Here is a 25846-nt window from a genome sequence, read left to right as displayed (position 1 = left end):
AGTGGCAGGTTCGCTGCATCTAAAGTGAAGTCTGCATGGAGGACGTGTCGGCCCGAGGACTGGGTATATCCGGGCTATCTCCTCGTACCATCATGATCTAGTTCGTTTTTGTGCACTATATCCGCCGTTATACCGGAGATCTGATAATTCGTTCTCGAAGTCTCCGCCCCGTTGAGGAGCCGAGGATAATTGGTGGGCTCGCACTTGACGGCTATAGTGGGCCTTGACCTTGACAGAACGCAAGAACGGCATTCATGATATCACTACCGTGATATGATACGCGTATCAAGGCACACTTTGATTACATACAATTGGTTACCTCAACGGGCAGACAGTAACAGAAAGCCAGTCTTGATCATTTTCCCCCTACCTTTGCTATCTGCTTATACTTACAGTCACACATATTATACGGTGAAGTCGCAGCAAGAGTGGACCTCAAGTGCATGAACACTAACGGGAATTTCAATTTTGAAGACATCAACATTACTAGCTCAGTGATTTTCGAGCCCTATCGGCGATCAGGAACAAATCCGGGGAGATTACGTCCTCAATCCTTGGCAATTCGGAAGATTTGTGCCGAAGACGAGATATTATATGTGTGTAAGAACGCCTTGTCAGATCAGACATTTGGAATGGTCTAGATTTTGTTCAAAAAGTCAGGGCCATTTGCCTAGTTAGGATGAGATTACGTTGCCTTTTATTAAGCGAAGCTGGAGAATATGCCTCGTCTTAGCAGCTGAATTCGAGGCTGCAACCCCCCTCGGGATAATGAGAGATCTTCATAGGGCTATTGAGCTATCGCTTAGCGTTAGTTTGGTTTTAATTTGTGTAATTTGAAACACAGCCTCAAACGTGTGCTGCTTTCACCTTTTGAGGGGAAACTTTGGCGGACTTTCGGACCTTCGAAACTCCAAGAAGCGCTAGAATTGAGTTTCGGTATGACACAAAAAGTGTCGGTGCATTGGACCCAGTTTCATGCCGTTAGCATGAGCTTCCATTGGCTGCACCGTATAAACAGGGATTCGGCATCTCCTAGCGTCTCAGCTTCGCCCCCCCTGAATGGCAGATCTTTTAAGGTATTTTGCTCTTGGTGTTGGCTTTTGTCCAAACAGAATAACTTTCTTTGAATCCATCCATCTCGACGGCCTCTCTTCTTCTCAATTGAATTGATTTGTTGCAATCTAAAATGAAGGCAGTTGACCAAAAGAAGCTTGTTATTCTGCCCAAGAAACCAAAATGGCAGCGTGCTTCCAAGCCGAAAGTCCGCACTGGCTGTCTAACCTGGTATGTCCATACGCCGTAAATCATTATATCCGCCCCCTCTCTTTCTTATTCGCTTGTAGACTTGGTGGCTAATAATTGCTTTCTCTGTCCTACAGCAAGTATGTGTACCTATGACCAAGTTAGCAGTCTATCATTCTAACCAATAGTAGAGTCAGGCATCTTAAGTGCGACGAGGAGAAACCAACATGTCGCCGATGTCGTGATGGCCGCGTTAAATGCGATGGCTATGCGACACCCGACAAAGCCCAGCTCCAACAACGTGCAGCTGTTGCCGTTGCTGTGCCTTCAACGCCATATCCTTTATCTGTCTTTAATCCTAGCCTCGGGGATACATCCATCGAAAGCTGCTATTTCCACCATTTCCACCACTGGACATCAACACAACTCACCTGCGCCCCAGGCCAATCCAACTTTTATCTCACCGTAGTATTACCTCTAGCCCATCAATGCGAGCCTATTAGGCATGCTATCATTGCCGTGGGCGCAGCGCATCGCTTTTACATGGCGGGGCCTGAGACCTGCTCTCCACTACAGCAGCTGAAAGGCTTGGCTATGCAGCAGTACAACAAAGCCATTGCCAACATCATACCCCACATGTCACTTAACTCATCTTTTGATATTCAGTGTACTCTGGTTTGCTGCTTGTTGTTTGTTGCCTTCGAGGGTATCACTGGTCGATATGCCGAATCAATTCGTCACATCCGTGCTGGAACACGTCTTCTGTCGTCACCGAGCTTGGTAACAAACGCATACGAAGGAAGGATAGCCGGCAAACTTCTAGACATGTTTTCGAGTCTAGGATGCGAAGCTTCAGCCTTTATAGAAGACACCATCATTCCCGACATACGAACAGGATACTTTGCGCTTTTGTCCAGTGACGACGTATCCGAAACACCTTTCAAAGATCTCGACGAGGCATCCAGCGCGTTAAGAAGACTAGATGTTGAGACCGTCGAAATAATGGGTGAAACCACTGCTGAAGTGGGATGTGAATCTCCGGGAAGTACCTTCTTCAGAGATATGGATTTGGTCACAAAAGCACGCGTCCAAGCATCTTGGGACCAACTAGACGAGAAATTCAACCACTGGAGCAAGCGATTCGACATGACCAAGAACTATATTTCCATGTGGGAATACCAAGAGTGGACATCCCCACAGCTCCTGTACCTCAACATGCAGCAGGCGTTTTGGAGGATGAGCATGTCACTCGAACTGGAAGACGATTCCGAGCCGGAACCAGAAACAGTAGAAGTTTATTTAACCGCAGCAGAAGCATTCGCACATCGGCTTATCGTCCCTGGCCAAAGAACGTTTTCCCTAGACGGCGACTTGATTTCCAGCTTATCCTTCCTCTTATGGTGCTGCACCGAACCGCACCAAGTCGAGCGGGCGCTGAATCTTCTGAGGATTCTGAACAGAAGAGAAGGAATTTGGGACAGCGGAGACTTGGTACAAATGCATGAGGCGGCAATGGCAATGGGCGACCCAAAGATTTGGTACGAGAAGGATATTCCTGGTGGTGTACCTGGTTTCATGGCAGAGTTGGCAAAGATGTCTGCGAGACATGGGCTAAACTTGCAGCGGTCTCCGTTGTTGACGGGAGATTATGATAGTGAATAGATTGGCTATTCATTTGGGACATACGAAATCGTCGTATAATAATGGTAAAAAAACTAATCAAGGCTCATATTGGAGATGGGCTCAATTGAAAGTTGGCATTCCCGGGAGGAGTCAATGGTAGAAAGACGAAAGGGGTTAGCATAGGTTGGGATTAGGGATTGTAGCGATTGTTACGGCTCATATATCGACATAAACTTCATTTTTACAATCTTGGTGTTGCTGAACCCTTGTGAGCTTATCATGTTCCGCGTCATCTGTCTCAGCCCGCTACGTCATCAGCTAACGATCAACACTACGCCTGTCAGCCATAAGAGAGGGGCTCCGGCTGATCTCAAGTTCATCTGTGAATCCAAACCGCATTATAGACTAATTACAAACCAATCGATCATCGAATCCATCATGTCCTTGCTCGAGCGTTCTCTGAAATCAGGCAGTGTCGAAGAGACGCGGCAGATCTACGACGAATGGGCCGATACCTACAACCAAGATGTCGAAAATGAAGAATACGTTGCTCCCAGATTGGCTGCTAAGATGTTAGTTGAGCATATCAGTTCTCGGATGGAAGTCTCGGAGGCAGAGATATTTGACGCCGGATGTGGAACGGGCCTCGTTGGTCAGGAACTACGGAAGCTCGGCGCAACAACCATCGACGGATGTGATATCAGTGATAGAATGCGTGATATCGCTGAAGGAACGGGCGCTTACAGGTCCCTATCGTCGAATGAGCTCGGCGCCAGTGCTAGCCTACCTGACTTGAAATTTGACGCTGTGATCTGTGTCGGCACTATGACGGAAGGGCACGTCGGGCCAGCAGCTTTTGAAGACCTGTACCAACTCACAAAATATAAAGGTCTTATACTCGCCACTATCCGAGACTCCGTATGGAAGACAAACGGTTACGAACAAAAAGTCAATGACATGGTTAAAATCGGGATGGTCAAGCTTATCAGCAATTTGAAGGAACCTCAAAGGATTGGGGCTGGAGTGCATGCTCGTTTTGTTATCCTTGAGAACATTTACGATGAGTAACCGGAGTCTTCGGATCTTGATGATGAACGGATGGCAGAGGTGTATCTCCCCGTGGGTACCGTGCCAGACTGTAGCTACAACGCTGCCTAGCCCCTCCGCTCTTCCAATTTAAATCGTGGGGATATCAGAGGTTCAAATTGCTACCGCGCTTTGATTGAACCATATAGCCATTGCGTTAGGTTAGATCCGGATATCTTAGTCAATCATCTGTAGCAATAAACCGCTTCTCAAAATTGTTGTGGTGATGATGATGATGATGGTGATGATGGCAGTAAAGGATGAAGGATAGAGCTACCAGTGGCACTTATTGTAATGTGAACTTTGTAAGCCTAACCTATGATATTACTTTTAACCTTGACAAGGATAAATACCTGTATTGCTGATCTTGAATGTGTTATTTTGTTGTGCGTTTGCTTATATTGACTGTCAATATGGTCTTATCAATAAGCTGACTAGATCCTGCTGGTAAGACCTAAACCAATCCTGGTAATTCCAACGGATTTTGGCAAATTCCATTGGTCCTGCAGGATGATTGATAACTTCTCGGATACTGTTCTTGGGAATAGAGCGACCCTGCTATCAAAGGAGTCATCCGGAATTCCCTGATTAGGAAGGTGCTGATCAGCATGATTGCCGCATAGCCGCGCCATCGTAGCTCTGATCTTTGAACTACTGGCAGTGAGTGACTGTAGACTGGTAACTGCATATAAATATTGGAAGTATGCCAAAACGACCACTCCATAGCTTCCTCTTATCAGCTATATGTCATGATGGACACCGAACGTATCACAAATGCTTACTGCTCAGAAAGGCTCATCTACAGAGCCTTAGAGAACAACGACAAAGACATAGACTACCTCTTCAAACATCACGAAAGTGATCCTCTCAACGCTGTTTTAGCAGGGCCCTCCCTCATCTACCCCAAAAACAGAAAAAGCGCAGAAGGCCTCATGGACAACCTTCAAAAATGCACCTTCAGCGTAATGGTCTGCCTCTCTCCATCCGAAGCTAAAGCCCAAGGCATCGAATCCTCCGACCCGGTACCCATTGGCTTTGTCATTCTTGGCTGGGGTGGTACCCCAGATGCCTACAAGCATCACAGGCAGACATCCCTGGGCATAAACCTCAGCACCCCATACAATAACAAAGGCTATGGAAGTGAAGCTATTAATTGGACGTTGGACTGGGCGTTTAGGTTTGGCGGGTATCATCGTGTGGCGTTGGGTACTGTTGGGTATAATGACCGGGCGCAGCATGTTTATACTAAGTTGGGTTTCAAAGAGGAGGGGAGAGAAAGGGAAGCGTACTATCTGGATCGCAAGTGGTATGATATAATTAATTATGGCATGTTGGAACAGGAATGGGCTGCTTTAAGAGGAGTGGAGTGAATACATCAAGGAACATTTTATATCCATTCCTGAAGAGTTCTGAATATCTTCCTTGTCAATTACTACTATCATAAAAGACTACAAATTCCACAGAAACCGAAATTTCCACCATAACAATCTCATCCTACTGCGGCAGATACATCAGACGTCGGTTCCCTTGACAATGCGATTCTCGGAGTCCTCAGCATAAGCATCAACCTTGGTCTGCGCAAACTTTCTAGCAGATGTCTTGTTGGCGAAAAGGATATCAATCTCCTCAAAGGTTCGGCCCTGTGTCAAGTTAGAAGATGTTTCATAACAGTAGTTATAGATTGCGCACCTTGGTTTCGGGAAGACGGAAATAAGCCCAGATAAAAGTCAAGAGAGAAAGTCCAGCCCAAAAATATCCAACTTTGCCCTTCCAGTCACCCTCAGTAGGGTTAATCATATAGGGACCATAAGTGTTGTTCAGAATCTGAGAGATGTAGTAGGCAATGCGAGCCAAACAAATGCTCTTGCTGCGAACATTCACAGCGGGAATTTCGCCGATGATCGCGTAGCAAACAGGGCCGATAGTCGCGTAAAAGACAATCTCCCAGACCAGAACAACACCGGCTTGACCGAAGCTCACAGCCTGAGACTGAGGAACACTAGCCAGGATACCGATGAGAAGCATGAGGAGACAGCAGATACCACAAGACCAGACGTATAAGGTTCGGCGACCAATGCGGTAGATGAGAGCCCAAGAGATGATTACGCCGACAGATGCGAGACCGAGAGCACCAGTTGCAAATTTGAAGGAGTTCTTGGGATCGACACCAGCTTGGACGAAGAAGTAGGTTGGTGTACCACCAATACCAACACCAGTAGTATTCTGCGCAACAAAGACAAGACTGACAATTTCAGTGCGGCGAAGGTTGATGCCCTTGAAGCAGTCAAGGTAGCTAGATCCACTCGAGTGTTCACTCTCGATCTTGTTGGTGTGAACGATCATAGCAAGCTGCTTATCGAGATCCTCGTCAGTCTTTTGACCCTTGGCAGAAATTCGTCGAAGGACGTTCTTCGCGTCTTCCAGTCGATTCTTCTGGGCAAGCCAGTAAGGTGATTCGGGAGTGAACCACAAAACGATGAGAAGAGGGATAGGCCAGACCCATTGGATACCAAAAGGAAGACGGTATGCCCACTCGGTAGTGTTGTCGGAGAAACTGAAGAGCACACCAGCGGCGAGGAGTTGACCGAGAGCCCAGCAAAGACAAACATAGTTGGCAAGATACCCGCGAAGGGCCATGGGACAGATTTCGGATGCGTAAGCTGGGGCCATAGTTGCAAAGACACCCCAGGGCAGACCGCAGAAGATAGAACCGACGAGCAGCATGGGTAGGTTGTGGGCAAAGAAGGTGATGAAGATGAATCCAGTGATAGCAACAAGGGCTGCAACCAAAGTGCGTCGGTATCCAAACCGCTGTGTAAGCCATCCATTCGCGAAAGCGCCAATGATAGTTCCAATAGCTGTGGCATTGCCAAGTCCAGACTGCCAAGGTCCAGAAATCTGATAACCGAGTTTATCTCCGTACCAGTCACCGTACTTCTTCTGAAAGGCAGGTTGAGCCATAAGATTGCCGATGAGGACGATGTCGTAACCTTCCATGATGATAGAAGAAGAGAGGAGGAATGACCAGGTTATGGCGCCGGGGTAGGCCTTGCAGGCTTCCCAGAGTGACATATTTCGATCAATGTCAGCGCCCTGTTGACCCTGGACATGACTCCAATCTTTCGAGTCGGAGACAATTTCGTCCTCGACATGATTGATACTGGGAGTCTTTTCGGCCGCCATATTGTAATGAGTAAAGATGAGAAAGTAGTTGTCAGTGGATAAGACAACTCTTGGTGAGCATGGGGAAGATGAAACTCAACTCCATCCGGCTTCACGATAGTTTAAGTATTAAACTCGATCTGATGATTATCGACAGGGATTCACCCCATGGGGAACAGGAAAAAATTCCCAAAGGCCTGGATCGTGTTTGCGGGGGAAGTTGAAGAATCAAACGCGCCAATCCTCGGCTCTCTCCCACCGGATATCCCACCGGGGACCCCGCGGCGGGTAAGCCCATCTGGTGGCTTTAACACGCGACCTCGAGCATGAACTATAAACTGGGAAGCATCTCAGAGTAACCCTACCAAGCATACTGCATCGTCGAATTGACAAAATGCCTGAGGATTACATGTCTATGTTGCGAGGCCTGCCTGACGAGCAGGCCAAAGCCAAGGGCCCTGCTGTTGGCGTTGCGACTGTCGACATGAGCATCACGACTGGTCCGCCTAAGCACCTTGCCTCTGGTATCCTGTACGGTATACCAGATAAGTCTGACCAGATACCCGACCATTTCTACAAAGACATTGGTTTCAATTACGGTCGTGGGGGAGGATCTCAACTCCCTAACACCAAGGGATACGCCGTCAGCTTCGAGGATTACAAGGTAAGCTCCGTTCTGAACACAACTCTCCGTATACTGACCGACCAATAGGCCCGCTTTGCTTCAGCTTTGAGCAATTATAGAACAGCCCGTAAGCACGGAGGGGAGTTCATATATCTGCTCCCCGCCGCTTGGGGTGCTGATGGTGGTCAGTCGGAGAACTTTGAGTATCCTGGTGACAACGGTGACTGGACACGATGGGATGCGTTCCTTGAGCAGACTCTGAAGGACGTCCAGGCTTCAGAAATGAAGGATGGCCTTATCATTGACATCTGGAATGAGCCTGATTTGAGCTTCTTTTGGGGTGCTTCGAAGGAGCAGTGGCTTTCGTTATGGTCTCGCACTTTCAAGAAGGTCAAGTAAGTACAATTCCATAAGGATCATCGTAAATATACGTACTAACTGTATCGAAGGGAGACGCTTCCATCAGTAAGGATAGCAGGGCCAAGCATATCCGCCATCCCCGTGACAACCCACGACTGGTGGACAGACTTCCTTACTGAGTGTATCAAGAACGACACCCTTCCTGATCAATGGTCATGGCATATGGAGAGCGGTAATGACTGCGATACCATGGCTGGATCGATGAAGTCTTTCCACGAATTACTCGCCAAGTTCGATATTCCGCTTGAGAAGGCGAAGGATGTAAACATCAACGAGTACGCTGTGTATGGCGAACAGGTTCCTTCCGCTGGCGCTTGGTGGATAGCTGGTCTTGAGCGTGAGAATGCTCATGGGTTGCGAGGGAACTGGGCCATCGCGGGTGCTCTGCACGATTTCCTCGCTGGTAAGTACTTTCGGCCTTGTAGAATACAGGAGATTAACATTTGCAAGGCCTTCTCTGTAAGCCTAACGCTACCAACGAAAACTACGCCATCGAGGGCGAAGGATACTGGCCAACAGCCGAGTACCAGGTATACAAATACTACGGCAGCAAAATGACTGGTCAACGCGTCAAAACTACACCTACACCAGATAGTTTTCTTGACGTTTACGCAACAGTCGACGACAACGTTGTCCGTATTCTAGCCGGAACGCGCTCCAGATCTGGTGACTGGACCATCGAGCTGACGGGATTGCCTGAGGATGAAAAAGTCGACATCAGAACGCTGGCTTTCGTCGTGAAAGGTGGTGACAAGTTCAATAATGTCGATGGGCCGGAGCACTTAAGCGACACGACAGATCATGTCAAGAATGGTTGTTTAAGGCTGAAGATGAAGCATGAGGATAACACAACGGCTTACGCATTTGAGGTCACGCTTCCGAAGAGACAATGAAGTAAAGTTGGTTTCATACATGTGGGTATCTTCCTTCATTACCATAGACAGATCTCAATAGAAGTGCGCTCATCCAAGAGCATTCAACAGATCCAAGTACTCTCTACTACGTCCCCATGCCAGTGATACTAACTCAAGGATCTTTCTCCCCTCTTTCAGAATCCTGGCCGGTGCTCCAGAGCCATAAATATCCCCAACGCCACTTATATATGCCTTCAATACACCAGCTCTGACAAACAGCTGTACCATTTCATCATCGTTAGGCCGGTCCAGCCTGATAAAGGTCGGGCTATCATCGTCAGAGTATGCTTTGTTGTGATCTGGTGAAGCATGGCGGGTTACGCTTCCACTTCGCTCCTCGCCAGACGATTTTCTCGATTTGGATGAGTAGACGCTATAGGCCCATAGCGTAAGGATGGCCCAGAATACACAGGGTGGCTCATAAAACGCCATTTTCGAATAGCGGCGAATGTGCCAGAGGAAACAGCCACAATGTAGCGCGGCGAGCCTTGCTTTCGACTGGTACTTTGTTAGCGTATCGCTCTTGACCAATGCTCATCAACTTACCACATCCTGCTGAGCCCATTCTGAAATCTCGCGTTCAGCTTGTATCGCCTTTTGCTGATTCGATGCCACCTTCCTCTCACTCTCCGGAGCTTGCAGGTAATTTGCCAGAGTCATCAGCATCGTCCTGGGCACGAGGAGGACAACCCTTGAGAAATGTAGATGAAGTACGGTAGGATGCTCGGCCCCCAACAACGAGGCTATCGTTGCATTGGCTGCCCAGTGTAGCGTATCCACACAATCAAGCGCAGCGTTTCGCCAATTCGAGTCGGTGTTAAGGAGGTTGGTATCTTCTGACTGACGTTCGGGGTTGTTTTGGGGCATCCATGACGAGAGTGGGCGTTTGAAGTAGGTATTTACAGCGGAATATTCTTGGTAGACTGCGTGGAGAAGGCATATGCGGGAGAACTCTCCCAGATCGGATTTGGCGGTTCGGTCGCGAAAGATGGTATTGACAGCAGATAGAAGTGAGGGATTTTCTGAGATGTGTTAGCGGCTGTCTTCAGCCTTGGGACAGATTGGCGACTTACCTTCAACACGTCGGTATACCTTAGACCAGTCTAATGAGCAGGTCTGGGACCATAGCCCATCGTGAGGCAGGACAATGTCTTGTACATCGAAAGTGGAGGCGTGGTGATCATCGAAGTAATAACAGCCCATCCGGTCTAATAGCTGTAAAGAGGTTAGTTTAAGCCTTCGCGTGTATGGTAGCCAGATACATACCCATATAAAGTAGCAAAGTCTCCTCAAAGTTTCGTCTTCAACCCAAGCCTTCCACTCCTGGTGAATATTCGCTTCCCGCTGATTGAGACGAGCTTTCACATCGCTTGCCACTTGTGTATGGGACCTTCGGTAGAGGTTGGTAACTTTGTGTAGATCACCTACTCGTTGATAGCCGATGTGCCTAGACTTACTTGTGCTGTAGTATAGTAGTCCGACTTGACTCAGAACCAGAGCCTGTGCCAGCGCAATGTCCATTTCCAAGTTCTCCAACTGTAAGTGGACAACCAGCACTCTCCTCAAGAACTCTTGCAAAGGTAAAACGCAATCATTAATGTCGTCGGTGGCAGAGTACTGACTTCCTACTCCACAGATCGCTAGGACCAGTACCCAGTTTGCGTTGAGATCCGTTATGTTTGGATGCACTAGCGGAAATATTGGGTTGAAATGTTCGAAGAAGAGCTTTATGCAATAATCCAAGATTGGCAAGGGAGGAAACTCAGAAGACGTGAACTCGTTTCCAAAAATGCCGGATTCCAGACAAGTGTTCTCAAAAGAGTCATATATCTTGGCGTAAGTCGCTTGTGTTAGTGCAAACTCTCGAATGCCATCGGCGGCCTCAATAGTTATGTGATCTAAGTCAGGAAACTCCCAGGTGCTGTTCTGGCCATGGAGGCTCGGATCTAGGGAGACAGGCCACAGCTTGGTACAGCCCTCAACACCCAGCGGCGGGAATAACTGCCTCGATCGGTCCGTGCAAGGTCTTCGTGCGCCATTTGAGCTCGTGGCATATAAATCACCGGGTGTTGTGCGATCCGATGACATACTTAGCTGCGGTGAAGCAGCTGCGCCATTGCCTTGAGATATAGATCCAACGGTAGATATAGTTTGTGGAGTGTTGCCCAAGACAGGTATCGTCGACGTCGGTTGATTCAAGGTTGGCTCATTTCCACATGAAGGATGCAAAGATCCCGTTGAAGCTATATTGTTATCAAGACCGAGTATAGAGCAGTAGTTTGTTTCGATCTCGTTGTTGTACGGTAACCAGTTCATTGGGAAGTCCCAGTCGATATCGCATGGGCCAAGGTCATACTCGAATGGTGGTGCCTGTTGCATTGAAGTGTCTCCGCTATCTTCAAGAAATGGACTTGACCGCGTGTTTGGATCTTCTTGAGGTGATATCGAAAGCTGCTGGTTAGATGGCACGCTGTGCGTGAGTCCCATACTGCCACCCGATTGCACGAGCGACACGTCATCGGTCCTCGAGGACACCATCGGTTGCTTATCCGCGTTGTTTGGGTACCTGCAACTCAGTGATTTGATCAAACATCGCTGACATGGTGTAGTCCTCGTGCACTTCTCTCGTGCTTTGGCGCATTCTAAACACGCTCTGCGTCGAGCAGTATCGCGTCTGTCCGCGGCGGGTGCTGCAGGGTGGTCATGAATAGCGATGTGCTTATGCAGGATATCACTATAGCTTACTTAGTAGTTGTGACAGGTCATGCAACATGGGTACCGTACCTGCGAGTAAAGCCCTTATGGCAGATGTTGCATTCGAAGGGTTTATGAGTCTCGTGGACTTTTTGGTGTCGTCTCAGGTGCTCCTGTCGCTTGAAGCTACGAGGGCACTGCCCGCATTGGAATTTCTCCATTTCCGTGCACTGGGATCTTCATTGGGGGCTTTCAACAATTCCAAGGTGGTTGGTTGGGTGAAGCTTTGAATGTCACGTCGTGAGGGCAAATGTCAAGCAGGGAACTCGGATGAGATGAACCCCACTTTCCTCCCAATGATCGAAAGCGGTCTAATGCGACTTCGGGGTGTTCATGTCGTATACAGTCTATCAAATGTCTTGTTTTTTGGAAGGCATACACGCCGGTGGAATATCATTTCCATAAGTTATCATTTAATTCATTGTGATAGTTAAAAACAATTGAACCGTCCAGCAAGATTTAAACCCAGCTCATCAGTCGGCGGTTCATACCGTGTTCCTCTTCACCATGGATGACGCTAAATTAACCTCGGGTCCAGACTCTCCTAGCATACCCGCTGACAAGATCTTAGCGGGCCAATCAGCGTCAGCCACCCAACAGGCAAAGAGAATACCCCCAGAGCTTCGTAATGGAAGAGTTAGCTGGCTGACGATGAAGATTTCATGGACAAACCGAAATGATACGTAGGGAGTCTTACGTTGAATTGCAAAGACGTTTCTTCTTCTCCACTTCTGATTGTGTTGTTTGAGTTGTCTACAGTTTGCTTGTCCAACCCCGGTCTCAGTTTTTGATGTGTCAACTAACAAACGCAAACACAGATTTGCGTTGCAAACAAACAAGATAGCTAACATAAAATCCAAAAGTTATTGAACTCATATTCATTTTATCAAATTGAAGTCAGAGCCAATAACTCAACTTTCGGAACGTGTCGACGCCCACCTCCCACTTCAATCCCGAAAACCATCCACCTCAAGTCCGCTCTAGGGTACCCAACCACACCCCGATGGGATGACCAGTGGGCTCTCCGCTTCCATCCCACCGTGACCCATTAACGCCACAGAGACCAAACGACTCCATCGATGACCCGATAAGTACTCACTACCCGAAGTCCAGAATCACATCATCGAATCAAACTCACAATGTCTCATCCTCAGCTCATTTTCCACCACACTACCTTCACCCCCGGCTCCATCCTCTACCGGCGCCGAAACACAGTCGCAAAGACAACCCTGCACACACAGCTAGAGCGACTGCGTGAAACAGGCCGATATGACTGCTTCAAGCTGCAGTGGCATGAGATTTATGCCGACAAGTCTATGTGGCCTGTCCCGTTCCATCTCTTTTGGGATAGTGATATAGCAAAGTGGATTGAGGGCGCCTGTTACTTTTTGCATGATGAGTTTGATGAGGAGATTGACAAGGCTGTCAGGGAGCTTGTTGAGATGATACGGGGGGCGCAGCAGGATGACGGATATCTGAATGTTCATTACACTGTTGTTGAGCCGGGGAAGAGATGGACGAATTTGCAGGATATGCATGAGCTGTAAGTTTCATATTATGGCTATGCTTATGAGGCCCTCCCACTAACATTTCCCAGGTACAACGCAGGCCATCTTATCGAAGCTGCCATCGCACACCACCAATACTACAAGAACAACCTCCTCCTTGAACCCATCGAGAAATACGTCACTCTCATCCACCGTACCTTCGGACCTGCCGACGGTCAGCTCCACGGCTACCCGGGCCACCCAGAGATCGAGCTCGCCCTCTTCCGCCTCTATCAAGCCACCGGAAACAAACAAGCCTACGAGCTATCTCGCTACTTCATAGAAGAGCGCGGCAACAAGAACGGTCAGGCTGGAGAGCATTATTTTGAATGGGAATCCAAGCAGCGCGGCCAGAATCTCTACCAAAGACCTGATTCATACCCCGAGCATGCTTCTCACTGGTACTGCCAAGCTCATAAGCCCATCCTTGAGCAAGAGACCGTGGAGGGCCACTCAGTGCGCGCGATGTACTTGCTCACTGCTGTAGCTGACATGGTCTGCATCGACGACCAATCTCTGCAAGCTTCATCGGATTGGAAGAATGCGCTCTACCGCCTATGGAACAACATGGTCGACAAGAAGATGTATCTAACCGGCGGGATAGGCGCCATCAAGCAATGGGAGGGCTTCGGACGCGACTACTTCCTTCCCCAAAGCACAGACGAAGGAGGCTGCTATGCCGAAACGTGTGCTTCGATCGCCGTCATGATGCTTGCAGAGCGTTTTCTCCACATCGACCTTGACGGACGATTTGCAGATGTTATGGAACTCTGCCTCTATAACAACGTCATGACCTCGATGAGTCTTGACGGCAAGGCTTTCACCTATGTGAACCAGCTGGGCAGTTCAGAGACCGACAAGAGCGTTCGCGAGGAATGGTTCTGGTGCGCTTGCTGCCCGCCGAACGTCACACGTCTTTACGGCTCGTTGGGTGGATATCTCTGGGACTTTGGCAAGACCGCCGATGGAGAGGCGTTCATTCATGTGCATTTGTATACGAAGGCGACTCTGAAGTTCGAAGTTGATGGGCAAGAAGTGATTCTTGAGCAGGATTCAGACTGGCCATGGGACGGAGTTGTCAAGTTTCGCCTCACAGCCCCCGAGTCACTAACAACTACAATCAGACTGAGGATACCTGGGTGGTCTCGAAACAAGTACCAGTTGAAACCTGAACCAAGCGAAGAAAGCATCGATCTGCAAAAGGGCTATCTGACCTTCAGTTCATCCTACGTCGCAAAGAATCCAGAGTTCTCCCTAACGATCGGCAACTTTACACCGCGCTACATTGCTCCCCATCCGTACACCAACCAGCGAACACTGACTCTTGCTCGAGGCCCTCTAGTATACTGCATGGAAGATGCTGATAATACATGGGAAGATAATCACTTCAAGGATGTCGGGCTTAAGGCGACTGCTCCCATTGTAGAGGAGAAGCAGTCGCTCGGGGAAGAGGAATATGTTGCGCTGAAGACGTCTTGTTGGCGTCGATCGTTGAAGAGTGTAGACGCTGGCGCAGCTCCTGGCTTCACAGTAGATGGTGGTATCGATGCTGGAGTAGGAAAGGAAGCTGTCTTTGTGCCGTATTGCCTGAGGGCGAACCGAGAGGGAAACGGACACATGAGAGTTGGTTTGATACATGTATGAGTGCAAGTTACAGTTCGATGAGACTATCTAGAAGCATTTACATTTAGTCCATGCCATCCCGTTCCAGTCTCATATGTAAACAATTGTCCACTCTTCCCAATTTCAACTTCCCCTCTTGATGATTGTTGCACGTCAAAATAAAGCCCTGCAAGTGTTCGTTCAACATCTCCCCCGAACAGGAAGCGGATTGCTAGAGACTGATTCACTGTGTCTTGGTCCCAAGCGTGAGAGTTGGCAAAATTTTCTTCAATTTGAGGCACAAACCAACATCGGCGCTCGTGTCTCCACCTTTCCTTATTCTTGCCTTCTCTGATTTCATCTCGCTCGGCAACCTCCCTTTCCTGCCAACTCTCCCATTCGGCCCTGGGTAACCATCCAGTCAAGAAGTCGTGGATCGTAGCATGTCGCTACAGTACCCAGTAGCCGATAGCCTAATCTCGTGATCTTTGTTTGTGTGTAACTGCAAATACACTCAGCTCGAGTTGTAGAGGTTTTAACAAAGGCGGTTGGAAGAGGCCCGATGGCGGAGGTTTTCGACAAGTTGAACAGATATCGCCTTGAGAGACTATTGATCGCTGAAATTAGACCGCTTCCCTGGTGGAATGGGTGACACTTACATCGAAGCTGAAAATGATCCCTGTGATCCGGCTGCTCGCTTGGGCACCAAGGGTGACGATGTCAGAATAGAACGGTAGATCCTCAAGCTGTCCTATCCATTTCCACATCATTTGGTCCTGTACGTCCCTTATCTGGAATCCGAGGCGAAGTATACCGCCGGATGATACAGCCACTCGGATATGCAACAAATCGTCTGATGAGTTCAAACAGATATGAGTTTCAGTGGCAGGCGCAACGTAACCCGCGAGCGAGATCACCTCCCCAATATCTGTTCCATTTTGGATACGGACTCTGAAACCACATATGTAAGCGGTAGAGTTGATGGTTACGGTGGAAATAGATAATCGGATCACATCAGCTCCCCAATGTTGGAGATCGAGGTTGACATACTGTGAGCCCTTGCGTCTTGATGGCATATGTGAAAGAGCCTGGGTCTTCTGAGTAATAACAAGCCCATGTAGTGAAGTATCGTCTTCGACGCTACCCATGTCTTGTATATTGTGATCCTGTTGAAGGAGTATTATCATCAGGGGACGCAGATGGCTGATGCAGGTCCAGACCCTGCGGCGGCTTCGCAGGTGACTAATCTGAGAACCCCTTCGAAGATCATCTTTCACATCGAAGTACAGTTGCCTCCAGTCGGGTACCGTGGGTAGGGAGCCACAGGCCAGTGGGACGAAACCCATCTCGTGTTCAACAGCGAAACGACTCGCCCAGAACTCTTGAGGGAGTCTGTACTGACTGCAGAGACTGCCGATAAACTTGGATGATAATCGGAAATTGCAAAGTGATGACGAATCCAAGAATGAAACCAGATGATAGGTGAGCTCAATGGGGAATTGTGAGAAACAATCCTGCCAGGGTCGAGTAGACACTGGAAGTTGGCCAGCGGGGTAAGGAGGGGTACTCCTACCATGCATCGTAAACCCTTTATTGGGATCCGCTTCCCAGTAATCGACTTCAGGTGGCTGTATACCGAAGCGACTGTTACCAAGGTAAGCACCCCAATCTTCGCCCTGTGGAAGATCAAGCATAAGGTCATAGAGAGCCTGGGCGATTCGGTTCTTCTCGTGTCGAACAGCCGTGAATAGAGAAATGTGATCTAAAAGTATAGACCAACAGGAATCATGGAACGCGACAACAAGTCGAGTTCCAGAGAGTTCTCGAGTTACGGAGTAGCGATAATGTCGTTCTAGCTCAGCTTCAGAATGCTCGTTTTGATATGAGCAATCTGGATCCTTGGGCACGACGTATTCCTGGTCATTCTGGTAACCACGTCCTGTGATACTAACCGTCAAGTCTCCTGGTCGACAACAAGCTTGAAAGATTTTGATCAGCATAGACTGTGAGATGGAGTTAGACAAATTACCTATACGAAGCACGCCAGCCCAACTCTGGTTACCACCAGAGCCGCTGAAGGAACCTCCGCAGATAACGCAGTCATCGGCCATGGAGAGGTTTTGTTCTGTTTTGTTTATGAGAGTCGATGTTGAGATGAGAGATGAGCTACGGGTGAGCTTGGATTATGTGTGCGCTGGAGTGCCCCACTTACCAAGTCCTCCACTGCTTCTGCCTTTCTTTGTCCGCGAAAGGATATGAGGGTGCAAGGCAGCAACTTGGTTACAGGGGCTGGGAACTTGTGGTACGACGGACAATCCTGATTGGCGGGCTCATGTCAGGAGTTAGCAGCCCGGAACTGTCAGTCAAAGTCCTGTGATTTCGAGGTTGCTCTCATATTGTGGAATTTGTCTCCTCGTAGATCCTGTAGGTAACGCTCATATTTTTTCTTTGCCTAACAAAAGGTTGAGTCTGGTCACAAACCTGTTCATTGATCTCTTCCCCGTGGAGTCTTTCTCCTTTTTACACCACCATCAACCACGCAACAACCGACAACTCTACTGACCGAAGCCTTTCCCAACAACTCTGCTCACAACCGTTACCGGACAGATCCAATCCTCCATAACGGAGCTTTAGGCCTTACGACCTGCACCCTTGGTACCTTGCATTTTGTGGCCCAATATCAACCATACATATCCAGGTTTACCTCACTACCAAAACCCTCTAACAGGAAACGAAATAAATTGATACATCTACATGACGGAACGTCCATAAGCCTCGTTCCTAAGCATGATTCGTTGCGGAAAGGGCTTCACCCTAGCGATAACACCCGGCAGTTGCACATACGCAACATCAATCTCCTTCCCTTCCTCATCAACCGCCTTTCCAATTGTGAAAACAGCCAACATTTGTGCGATAGTCAAGAACATTGTTTGCTCAGCAATCCACTTCCCAGGACATGCCCTACGCCCGAATCCAAACACTACATCTGACGGCAGAGGCTCGTTATACGGCTCTGAGTACCTCTCGGGTTTGAACTCCATCGGGTCGTGGTGAACTTCGGGATCGTGGGTGATAGATGATACTGCTGGGAACAAGAGAGTGTTTTTAGGGATGAAGAAGCCGTTGTAAGTGTCGTCTTCTGTCGTCATGTGCGGGAAGCCCATAGGTGCTAAAGTATGCCAGCGAAGCGCTTCCTGGATGATGGCGTTGATGTAGGGAAGATTCGCTTTGTCCGAGAAAGAAGGTAGACGAGAATTTCCCACAACACGGTCGATTTCTTCTTGGGCTCGCTTCTGGACGTCGGGGTAGATGACCATAGCTGCGAAAAAGGAGAGTAGCGTCGCACCAGTAGTGTCCGTGCCAGCATTCATCATGGAAGCAGCTGTCCATTGAATCACGCTCTCCTCTTCGGAGTCAATCTTACGGTGGATATCCTTGACCAAGCCAGCGACATACGAGACATCATCGTTGCCACGCGCCATTTGATCCCTGACATAGTCATAGGGATCTTTGACGTTCTGTAGTAAATGCTCTCGGTAGACACTGGCTGTCTTCTTAAAGCCTGCACCAGGCATCCACTCGGGGAGGTACTTAAGCCAAGGGATCAAGTCTACCATCCACGCGCCTGGGCTAGTCGAGTGAGAGAACTCTTCCATTACTGTGTTGGCCATGGAGACGATGTGGTCGTTCTTGCTGGGGTCCGTTTCGTAGTTATAAAGGATGCGGAGCATGATAGAACCAGAAACCCTAAGCGATGGTTAGATACCGTGTTTGGGATGTTGGAGGTAACTTACTGGTTTAGATGATCAGGAAGGTTCTTGCTGTCGGGGTCTTGATAGAGGCGCTTCAGTAGCCGTAGGATCTCGAGTTCCTGGATGGGCTCAAATCTACCGATAGACTTGCTGCTGACTTGGGTCGCTGTGAGCTTTCGATGCAACCGGAAGGTGCGATCGTAGGGCATCATGCCCATGATACTATCGTATCCGACCCTAGATAAAGAGAAAGGTCAGTGATGGAAGGAGTGGGTAGGGGTAATACATACACATCCCCTGCAAAGGTCAACTTGGGTCTCGACGAGCTCTTCATTGAACGAGCTTCCAGGAGATCAACGACAGCCTGCTTGTCATGCAAAATGACAAATAGTTGGCCTAGGACTGAAACAGAAGAAATCGGGCCATACTCGTCCCCATGCTTCTGCCAGTGTTTCCACTCGACTGTCCCTGGAGGAGGAAGATCGAGAATGTTGCCAAGAAGGGGAATCCCTCTGGGACCGGGTGGTAATGGACCTTTGCGGCGATGTTGGATGTGTTTGAAGATGATGTAGACCAGCAGGGCGAGGGCGCCGGTGTATAGAATGGAGGAGACGTTCATGGTGATGGATATCTGCAAAGAAGAGAAAGTTTGGAAAGTCCATTCTTCCACAGGGGAATGTTGACATACTTATAGATAGTAATTCAAACCGGGGACATGCCGAAAGGGCCAATATCAAATCTGACGTTCTGCGCCATCTTCAACATCTCATCCCGGTCATCGTGAGGATTGCGGGGCCTCGCGCACTCGTGTAAATCTGATTGGTTGCTTAGACAGCAGATCAATGTTACACCATTGCCTTTCTGGGTCTTGAGGAGAGGACCAATATTTATCCGACCCGGCGGCTCAACATGAGACATGATGGATTATCTGCATTTGCTCCACACCCACATTAATTATCTTGAGGGTGCGATCTCAATACTTTCAAAACTTCTGGTATGATCTACGAGCTGTTGGTTGAACGAATGGATAAAGAACAACTGTTATCAACACGGAGCTCTTGAGTGACAGCGAAGTCAGCAAGCAGAGGAAGGCAAATATCTCGAAAGCAAACAGGTTTGTATACAATAAAGGACAAGAGATTCCCTTACAAGCTCAAAGCAACAATTCTTTAGTCTATCTGCGAGCCGCGTCTTCCGTTTCCGATCCTTTTCCATGTATCAAATCAAACTCCAACAAAACGAGCATTGCATTCACATTTACCTGTACGCTGGCCATACACGATGAAAGATATCCGCAACAAATTGCAAATCGAGCACGCCAATATGTCCAAGCAATATCCATCACTCATCAGTAATCCGACCCTCTCCATCAAACATCAGCGTCAACACCTCGCCCGCCGAAGGTCGTTCAAAGGGATTCTGGTCAAGCATTTGTCCCAAGATGCCGGTCTAAATGGGACAAATGACATGATGTCCAACGTCAATAGACGATCTCTCATTTCCCTTGAGTTCAAATCCGAAGGTCCAGCAGACAGATGCAGCGAGCCCCCAGACATCGATGCGTGTAGTATGAAGGAAGTCAGAGTCTCTGTCCTCCACCTCCGGGGCCATGAACGTTTTGGTCCCGCAGCGAATTCTTTCGTGAGGAGCGACTGTTGCAATGCCAAAGTCAGCGAGTCAGTAGTGGTAGGCGCCGTTAATGCGTCGATAGAGAATGTTATGCGGCTTAACATCCCGATGGATGATATCCTTGAAAGCTAGATAGTCTAGCGCTTTCAACATCTGTAGTAGTATGGGACGTCCAACAGTATCTGCGTCGGTAAAAAGCTGCTGAGGTTCTCTGAACTCACGGGTGCATACAAGGCCACTTAAATCGCCGTCTTGCAGTTCCATCACAAGATTAAAGCTATCCGGCAGAATTTCAACCTGGAAAAACTCAATTATATGAGGCTTCAAAAGTTAGTTCACGGATCTAAAAAGGCAGATTGGTAAACCCACATGACTGAGATCCGTAGTTATCTCTTTGCACGCCTCTCCCTCTTCTCTGTAGCGTCCCTTTATGAGATCCACGACATGCTTGACCGCAACACAATGCCCGGTCCGTAAGTCGATACATTTGTGAATCGTTGTGCGCGTACAGAAATTGCAAGCAATTTTCGTTTGCAACAAAAACCGGAGCTCGTGGAGCGGTCCTTCAACACCTTCCTCCACGCGTTTGGTCGGTGGGAGACTTCTGAGCGTCTGGACCTGCCCAGTCCTGGTCTCCAAACTCTTCCAAGCTTCCAGGTCGATCCAGTCTCTCATGCGCCATTTCACCTCGAATTCATACTTGATGGATCCGCCAAAGGTGATCACAATTTCGTGGGCGGCAGGGTTAAGTACCAGAGCACCGAATTTGTAAAAGTCAAGGATTTCGTGATCGCTCTGCACGTAGTACACGTAGCAATTCTGGCTCGGGGAGCGGTCAACCAGCATGATCTCGCCGGTCTCTTTATGGAGCTCGAAGGAAACCTGGATCTTAGCGATGAAGTTACGATCGATCTTGATATGGCCTTTTTTGCCTATGGTAGCTGGGTAAAGACCATCGCAACGATCGGGAATGAAGTCGACATCTATCATGTCGCAGCCGTCATGACTTCGGACAAACGACTGGTTTGCTAAATCAGATATGAGGTTCTGTGCATGTCGATTGCATGGTTTTAGACTGAAGACCACAGAGCTGACCGTGGTTGCTCGCGGAGAAGACATGATTGCAGTGCGGGGAGCGAGGGCGTGTGTCAATAGCAGGCGTAGTTTTTGTGTTGCTTCGACTTTTGTAGGCTGGCTATCGGAATGTTTTGATGTAGCAGAGAACTTCGGGTGGCCGTGGGCGGATTAGTTCATACAATGGTTGTTTCTGGCTGTCTGGCAGGTGCCAGTCAGTGTTCCAAAAAAAAAAAAAAAAAAAAAAAACGACCCTTTCAATTGTGCCACAAGCCCTTTCACTTGCCAGCCACAAAGCCATATTCGTCTTTCCTTTGCTACAACTGTTGTATAAAATTCTTGTTTACTTTGGCTTTGTTCATTTTAGGGTATTCGGGAATTTGTAAACTCCAGAGACCGCTGCGTGAGGCCAGAATTACTCAACTTCACAAAGCGGCTGTCAGAGCATGACAGCCTTACCTTGTGGAGTTCAAGCACGAACAAAGATAAGAGATCTACATAGTGTATATTCTTCTTTTTCTTTTCAGATAGCGCATCCTCTTTCGTCTTTGTAGGCGCAGGAATTTAGCGACAAAGCGATATAACACTGATCTACACTAAAACATAAAACAAAGCCAATAGTCAGTCGACATGACTTATCAGAAATATCTCCAACTGATTTTGTTTTCTAAAATATTACCAGACAGCAAACAGAATTTAACGCTCTCTCGCCCTTTCTTTCTGCTCATTCATTCAGTGCCTTAGACTATTTCTTTTGTCTTGTACTACAAACTTAGAGCCGCAATAATCCCCAAATCTTAACTTGTAAATATCCCACACTATCCGTTCTCTTTGTGCTTCTTTTATAAGTATTCACAATACCTTGAGCGAATCTTATCCTTCCCTTCACATCGCAAAAGAACGATGCTGTGTCAGTAACATGTAGCTTCCATGTCTCCACCAAAGCCTCAGGGTGAAATCGAACGCTCGAAAAGGCCCTGGTTGAATCAGCCTTAACCATGTTCGCCACTGCATTAGCGTAACGAAGTTGATTTGGTTGGCACCCCTTCTCAACTAGCCAACGAGTAACTTCATGCTAATTTTAAATCGTGATAGAAAGACCCTGGCTTTCTGGTTCTGGTGGGGGCCAGTAGTGCTGATTATCCTACCCCATAGGACCGTAGGTAGGTATCCAAGATTAGGTCACGGTCAGCACCTACTAGCGCTGACCCTTTTTGACTTGTAAACTGCACTAAACTGTCAATTTTCGCTTCTCCAAGCCGTCTTATTCGCTGACTCATCTGACCATCGGTCCGTCGGTCATGATTTAGTTTCTTGTATTTCAGATCATCCAGGCTCATGCTGTTCTGGTGTGGATGACTGGCTGACCACGGCCTATCCGTCTTAATGCAGTACCACCATCCGCTCTCCAGCACAAAAGTGTCATTAAGCTCACAGGTCATTTCGCCCTAACCGTCAATCCTGGATTAGTGACTGGTAGGGCTGAGGTAATTCCTTCCAGGCCCACGCATCCAGTATCGAAAGTTCCATCCTTCGTGCAAACTTCGGTCATCTTTACCCTTCCTGGTCGTTTAAGCGTCTCACGGACCTATGATAGTGGATTCACGTCAGCGAGTTCCGAAAATAGTGGAAACTCCTTCCGAGATCCGTGTTGTTGCAGGGTGTCGGACCGTCGGATCCTACAGTCTGACGTGCAGAATTAAGATCAGCTGAGAGAGTGATATCAGGTTAGATAGAAAGCAAAGATATAAAACCCATCAAGACTTCCTCCAACAAATCCCCCTCACTATCAGTCCTTTTCATCACATAACAATATGGCTACTACGAACGGCAACGCTGGCAAGATGCCTCAAAAGACCCGCGAGGTAAACAACAATCACATGGACTCAACAGTATGGAACTCGGTGAAGTTCAGACCAGACGATATCATCATTGCTACTCACTCGAAGTCGGGCACAACGGTATGCCCCTACCTCTCCCAGAACCAGGAATAATTGCTCATCAATGCCTTTCTCTAGTGGGTGCAACAAATCGTATCCCAGCTCATCCACCAAGGTGACCCGACCGTCCCAGCAGGTGCCCTCTCACCGTGGGTTGACCTCCGCATTGTCCCTCGAGACGTCATGCTCGGCATGGTCGAAGGCCAGACGGGCAGACGCTTCATGAAGACACATTTGCCCATCGACGCTATGGTCTGGAAGCCCGAAGTCAAGTACATTTTCATCGCACGCGACGGTCGTGATATGGTCTGGAGCATGCACAATCATTTCTATACCGCCACACCAGCTTTTTATAGCTTTTTTGAGAACACTGGCTTTGAAGGACCAGGTCCTCAGCGACCTTCCGAGAATCCTAGAGATATGTTCATTGATCTTGTCGAGGATGACACGCGTCCTTCCATCTGCTGGCCTTTCTGGAGCCACATCCGAGGATGGTGGGAAGCGCGCCATCAGCCCAATATGATGCTCATCCACTTCAATGATCTTAAGAAGGATCTTGATGGTGAGATTCGCAAGATTGCCAAGTTTCTTGAGACGCCTGATATGCCTGAGGACAAGTTCAAGGAAGTCGTTGAGCATTGCACTTTCGCTTGGATGAAGGAGCATGCCGCGCTTGCGTCGCCACCTCAGGCTGAGATCGCATGGAAGAATGGCGCTCAAGACTTTGTGTACAAGGGAACGAACGGACGCTGGATGGACGTTTTATCTGAGGAGGATAATAAGAGGTATCTGGAGAAAGCGAGAGAGGAGCTTGGAGAGGAGTGTGCCAACTGGTTACAGAATGGTGGCTCCTTTAACTAAGTGCGATAGTCCGAAGCCAGCTCATGTCTTATGTAGATAATGGAAAGTTTCTTTATTAGTCTATCATCCTGTACCACAAGTTGATACTATCCAATTGTTCGATATTACGACTTATCCCTGCTGCCAAAATACCGTCTTGTCACCCACAATGCTCACCTTGTCGATCTCCCTCATCTCTGTATCTGTAAGCCTCCATCCAAGTGCCTCAATAGCGCATTTGGCTTGCTCAACATTCCTGATCCCGACAACCGGCAGAACGCCCTTGCTGATATTGTAATTCAGAGCCACGGCCGCAACGCTCTTCCCTCGTCTCTCAGCAACGGTCTGCAATGTTTCCAATACGGGCTCCAAGTCCTCCATCTTGTAACTACTGAAGCGATGCGTCTTGGGCGGCGGATTGTCCTTGCTGTACTTCCCCGTCAAGCGACCCTGCGCAAGAGAAGAATATGACTGAAAGATCATGCCGCTGTCTTGGCATTTCTTGATATTTCCGCTGAGCTCGGGATACCGTCGCAAGATGTTGAACTCGCATTGATTTGTGGCGAGAGGGATGTTAAACTTGGCAAGCTCATCGTTGATTTTCTGAACATCCTCGACGTCGTAGTTGGCCACTCCGATACAATGAGCTAGACCTTGTTCCACACATTGTGCCATGCCTTCCGCGATTTGAGCGATGCTTTGTGTGTGAATAGGTCCATGGACAAGATAAATATCCACGTAATCGAGGCCCATGCGCTCAAGACTGCCCTTTAGACTCTTGATGGGCGCATCAGTAGGATGAATGAAGTTGGCTGCCTTAAGAGGTGTGCTGAAATACTTCGTCTGTACAACAAAGCTATCGCGAGGCAAATCCCTGACGAGTTCCCCGACAATCCTCTCACTTTCTCCATTACCGTACGCCTCGGCTGTATCGATGAAATTGATGCCTGCTTCGTACAGAGTTTTCCAAGCTCTGATGATATCTGGTAATTGAGTTTCATCGTACTGCCAAGTTGCTTTGTCGCCCCATGACCAGGCTCCAACGCAGATGTTAGATGCAGAGACAGGTTTTTGTGCGGTCGGGAATTCTACGTGGGACAGGGCTGTTGGACAGTAGCATGTAGGGAGAACGTTGTCGCCAGCGACTTCGGGATCAGCCCACTTTGGTTTGCTAGAGTGAAATCCAGAGACGGCCGACATGCCTGCTGAGAGGCCAGTTTGTAGTGCTTTATCCATGGTGTAAGTTGTGTCACCTGAAGAAATGGGGTTGGGCAGAGGTAAAAAGGTTTAACCTTTATGTCAAGGTACACTTATATATATCAGTTAAATGTCTCCATGAATTGATTATCACTCGATGTCATATTCCCTTGGAAGGAATGCTCCGATGATCAATTAACAGGCGTTGGGGGATTGACGTGACAGCAGGGGCTGTTAATGGTCATTATGACGCTGGTTTTCGCTCTTTGGGAAACCTCATTTGTCGGCAAACTGTACAAAATGATTTGTTTTGTTACTGTATGTGAGACTCAGGATTCGAATTGCTTTTTGCCCAAACAGGCAAAACGTTACGACGGTATGACGCTCCTTTTTGTTCATACAGAGTGACAGCTCAACACTAAGCAACAAGCAGAAAGGC

The 25846-nt window shown here is 48.3% G+C and overlaps 11 protein-coding genes across 11 annotated transcripts; 4 read left to right on the top strand and 7 right to left on the bottom strand.

The window, feature by feature from the left end:
- Positions 1-1186: 1186 nt before the first annotated feature.
- B0J16DRAFT_362611 (uncharacterized protein) lies at positions 1187-5466 on the top strand (the record flags this gene model as incomplete). Its single annotated transcript, XM_046129821.1, has 5 exons — positions 1187-1284; positions 1431-2876; positions 3270-3929; positions 4062-4107; positions 4692-5466. 5 exons carry the CDS (start codon positions 1187-1189, stop codon positions 5319-5321), a joined length of 2880 nt encoding a protein of 959 aa, XP_045982662.1. The 3' UTR covers positions 5322-5466.
- B0J16DRAFT_371893 (general substrate transporter) lies at positions 5463-7273 on the bottom strand (the record flags this gene model as incomplete). Its single annotated transcript, XM_046130440.1, has 2 exons — positions 5641-7273; positions 5463-5591 (listed from the first exon to the last, which is right to left on the bottom strand). Exons 1-2 carry the CDS (start codon positions 7132-7134, stop codon positions 5463-5465), a joined length of 1623 nt encoding a protein of 540 aa, XP_045982661.1. The 5' UTR covers positions 7135-7273.
- A 189-nt stretch (positions 7274-7462) lies between these two features.
- B0J16DRAFT_124011 (glycoside hydrolase superfamily) lies at positions 7463-9086 on the top strand. The gene is made up of 4 exons (XM_046121653.1): positions 7463-7777; positions 7826-8133; positions 8188-8561; positions 8609-9086. Exons 1-4 carry the CDS (start codon positions 7508-7510, stop codon positions 9049-9051), a joined length of 1395 nt encoding a protein of 464 aa, XP_045982660.1. The 5' UTR covers positions 7463-7507; the 3' UTR covers positions 9052-9086.
- Positions 9087-9120: 34 nt separating this feature from the next.
- B0J16DRAFT_268458 (uncharacterized protein) lies at positions 9121-11451 on the bottom strand (the record flags this gene model as incomplete). The annotated part of the gene is made up of 4 exons (XM_046123488.1): positions 9121-9570; positions 9619-10094; positions 10146-10287; positions 10339-11451. The coding sequence occupies 4 exons, from the start codon at positions 11449-11451 to the stop codon at positions 9121-9123; spliced, it is 2181 nt and encodes a 726-aa protein (XP_045982659.1).
- Positions 11452-11638: 187 nt separating this feature from the next.
- On the bottom strand, positions 11639-12042 carry B0J16DRAFT_362608 (uncharacterized protein; the record flags this gene model as incomplete). Its single annotated transcript, XM_046129820.1, has 2 exons — positions 11857-12042; positions 11639-11806 (listed from the first exon to the last, which is right to left on the bottom strand). Coding segments are annotated over exons 1-2 (297 nt in total), but the record flags the coding sequence as incomplete, so codon positions are not given.
- A 1107-nt stretch (positions 12043-13149) lies between these two features.
- Positions 13150-15066, top strand: B0J16DRAFT_340786 (uncharacterized protein). The gene is made up of 2 exons (XM_046127738.1): positions 13150-13369; positions 13424-15066. Exons 1-2 carry the CDS (start codon positions 13269-13271, stop codon positions 15015-15017), a joined length of 1695 nt encoding a protein of 564 aa, XP_045982657.1. The 5' UTR covers positions 13150-13268; the 3' UTR covers positions 15018-15066.
- A 46-nt stretch (positions 15067-15112) lies between these two features.
- On the bottom strand, positions 15113-16800 carry B0J16DRAFT_340785 (uncharacterized protein). Its single transcript, XM_046127737.1, has 2 exons — positions 15635-16800; positions 15113-15582 (listed from the first exon to the last, which is right to left on the bottom strand). Exons 1-2 carry the CDS (start codon positions 16667-16669, stop codon positions 15511-15513), a joined length of 1107 nt encoding a protein of 368 aa, XP_045982656.1. The 5' UTR covers positions 16670-16800; the 3' UTR covers positions 15113-15510.
- A 582-nt stretch (positions 16801-17382) lies between these two features.
- Positions 17383-19346, bottom strand: B0J16DRAFT_414425 (putative cytochrome P450 oxidoreductase OrdA-like protein; the record flags this gene model as incomplete). The annotated part of the gene is made up of 3 exons (XM_046133452.1): positions 17383-18722; positions 18770-18964; positions 19018-19346. The coding sequence occupies 3 exons, from the start codon at positions 19344-19346 to the stop codon at positions 17726-17728; spliced, it is 1521 nt and encodes a 506-aa protein (XP_045982655.1). The 3' UTR covers positions 17383-17725.
- Positions 19347-20404: 1058 nt separating this feature from the next.
- On the bottom strand, positions 20405-21475 carry B0J16DRAFT_398658 (kinase-like domain-containing protein; the record flags this gene model as incomplete). Its single annotated transcript, XM_046132405.1, has 2 exons — positions 20405-20677; positions 20726-21475. 2 exons carry the CDS (start codon positions 21473-21475, stop codon positions 20405-20407), a joined length of 1023 nt encoding a protein of 340 aa, XP_045982654.1.
- A 1689-nt stretch (positions 21476-23164) lies between these two features.
- Positions 23165-24334, top strand: B0J16DRAFT_340781 (P-loop containing nucleoside triphosphate hydrolase protein; the record flags this gene model as incomplete). Its single annotated transcript, XM_046127736.1, has 2 exons — positions 23165-23391; positions 23449-24334. Coding segments are annotated over exons 1-2 (926 nt in total), but the record flags the coding sequence as incomplete, so codon positions are not given.
- B0J16DRAFT_286570 (NADP-dependent oxidoreductase domain-containing protein) lies at positions 24328-25514 on the bottom strand. The gene has a single exon (XM_046124106.1). The coding sequence runs from the start codon at positions 25444-25446 to the stop codon at positions 24343-24345; it is 1104 nt and encodes a 367-aa protein (XP_045982652.1). The 5' UTR covers positions 25447-25514; the 3' UTR covers positions 24328-24342.
- Between the last annotated feature and the right edge of the window lie 332 nt (positions 25515-25846).

The sequence above is a fragment of the Fusarium flagelliforme genome, assembly GCF_020744385.1.
Source record: "Fusarium flagelliforme strain FIESC 12 MPI-CAGE-AA-0113 chromosome Unknown B0J16scaffold_4, whole genome shotgun sequence".
Lineage (NCBI taxonomy): Eukaryota > Fungi > Ascomycota > Sordariomycetes > Hypocreales > Nectriaceae > Fusarium > Fusarium flagelliforme.
Note: the sequence above shows the minus strand (reverse complement) of the source record. Positions and strands in the feature narration are given on the sequence as shown.

What these genes read in the sequence shown, in the direction of transcription:
- B0J16DRAFT_340786 (XM_046127738.1), top strand. Translation starts at nt 13,269, where the DNA reads ATGATACGGGGGGCGCAGCAGGATGACGGATATCTGAATGTTCATTAC. An exon ending in TTGCAGGATATGCATGAGCT is followed by an intron (nt 13,370 to 13,423) that starts GTAAGTTTCATA and finishes AACATTTCCCAG; the next exon opens with GTACAACGCAGGCCATCTTA.
- B0J16DRAFT_286570 (XM_046124106.1), bottom strand. Translation starts at nt 25,446, where the DNA reads ATGGATAAAGCACTACAAACTGGCCTCTCAGCAGGCATGTCGGCCGTC.
- B0J16DRAFT_124011 (XM_046121653.1), top strand. Translation starts at nt 7,508, where the DNA reads ATGCCTGAGGATTACATGTCTATGTTGCGAGGCCTGCCTGACGAGCAG. An exon ending in CGCACTTTCAAGAAGGTCAA is followed by an intron (nt 8,134 to 8,187) that starts GTAAGTACAATT and finishes ACTGTATCGAAG; the next exon opens with GGAGACGCTTCCATCAGTAA. An exon ending in TCTGCACGATTTCCTCGCTG is followed by an intron (nt 8,562 to 8,608) that starts GTAAGTACTTTC and finishes AACATTTGCAAG; the next exon opens with GCCTTCTCTGTAAGCCTAAC.
- B0J16DRAFT_340785 (XM_046127737.1), bottom strand. Translation starts at nt 16,669, where the DNA reads ATGCTTGATCTTCCACAGGGCGAAGATTGGGGTGCTTACCTTGGTAAC. An exon ending in GGATCATTTTCAGCTTCGAT is followed by an intron (nt 15,583 to 15,634) that starts GTAAGTGTCACC and finishes AGCGATCAATAG; the next exon opens with TCTCTCAAGGCGATATCTGT.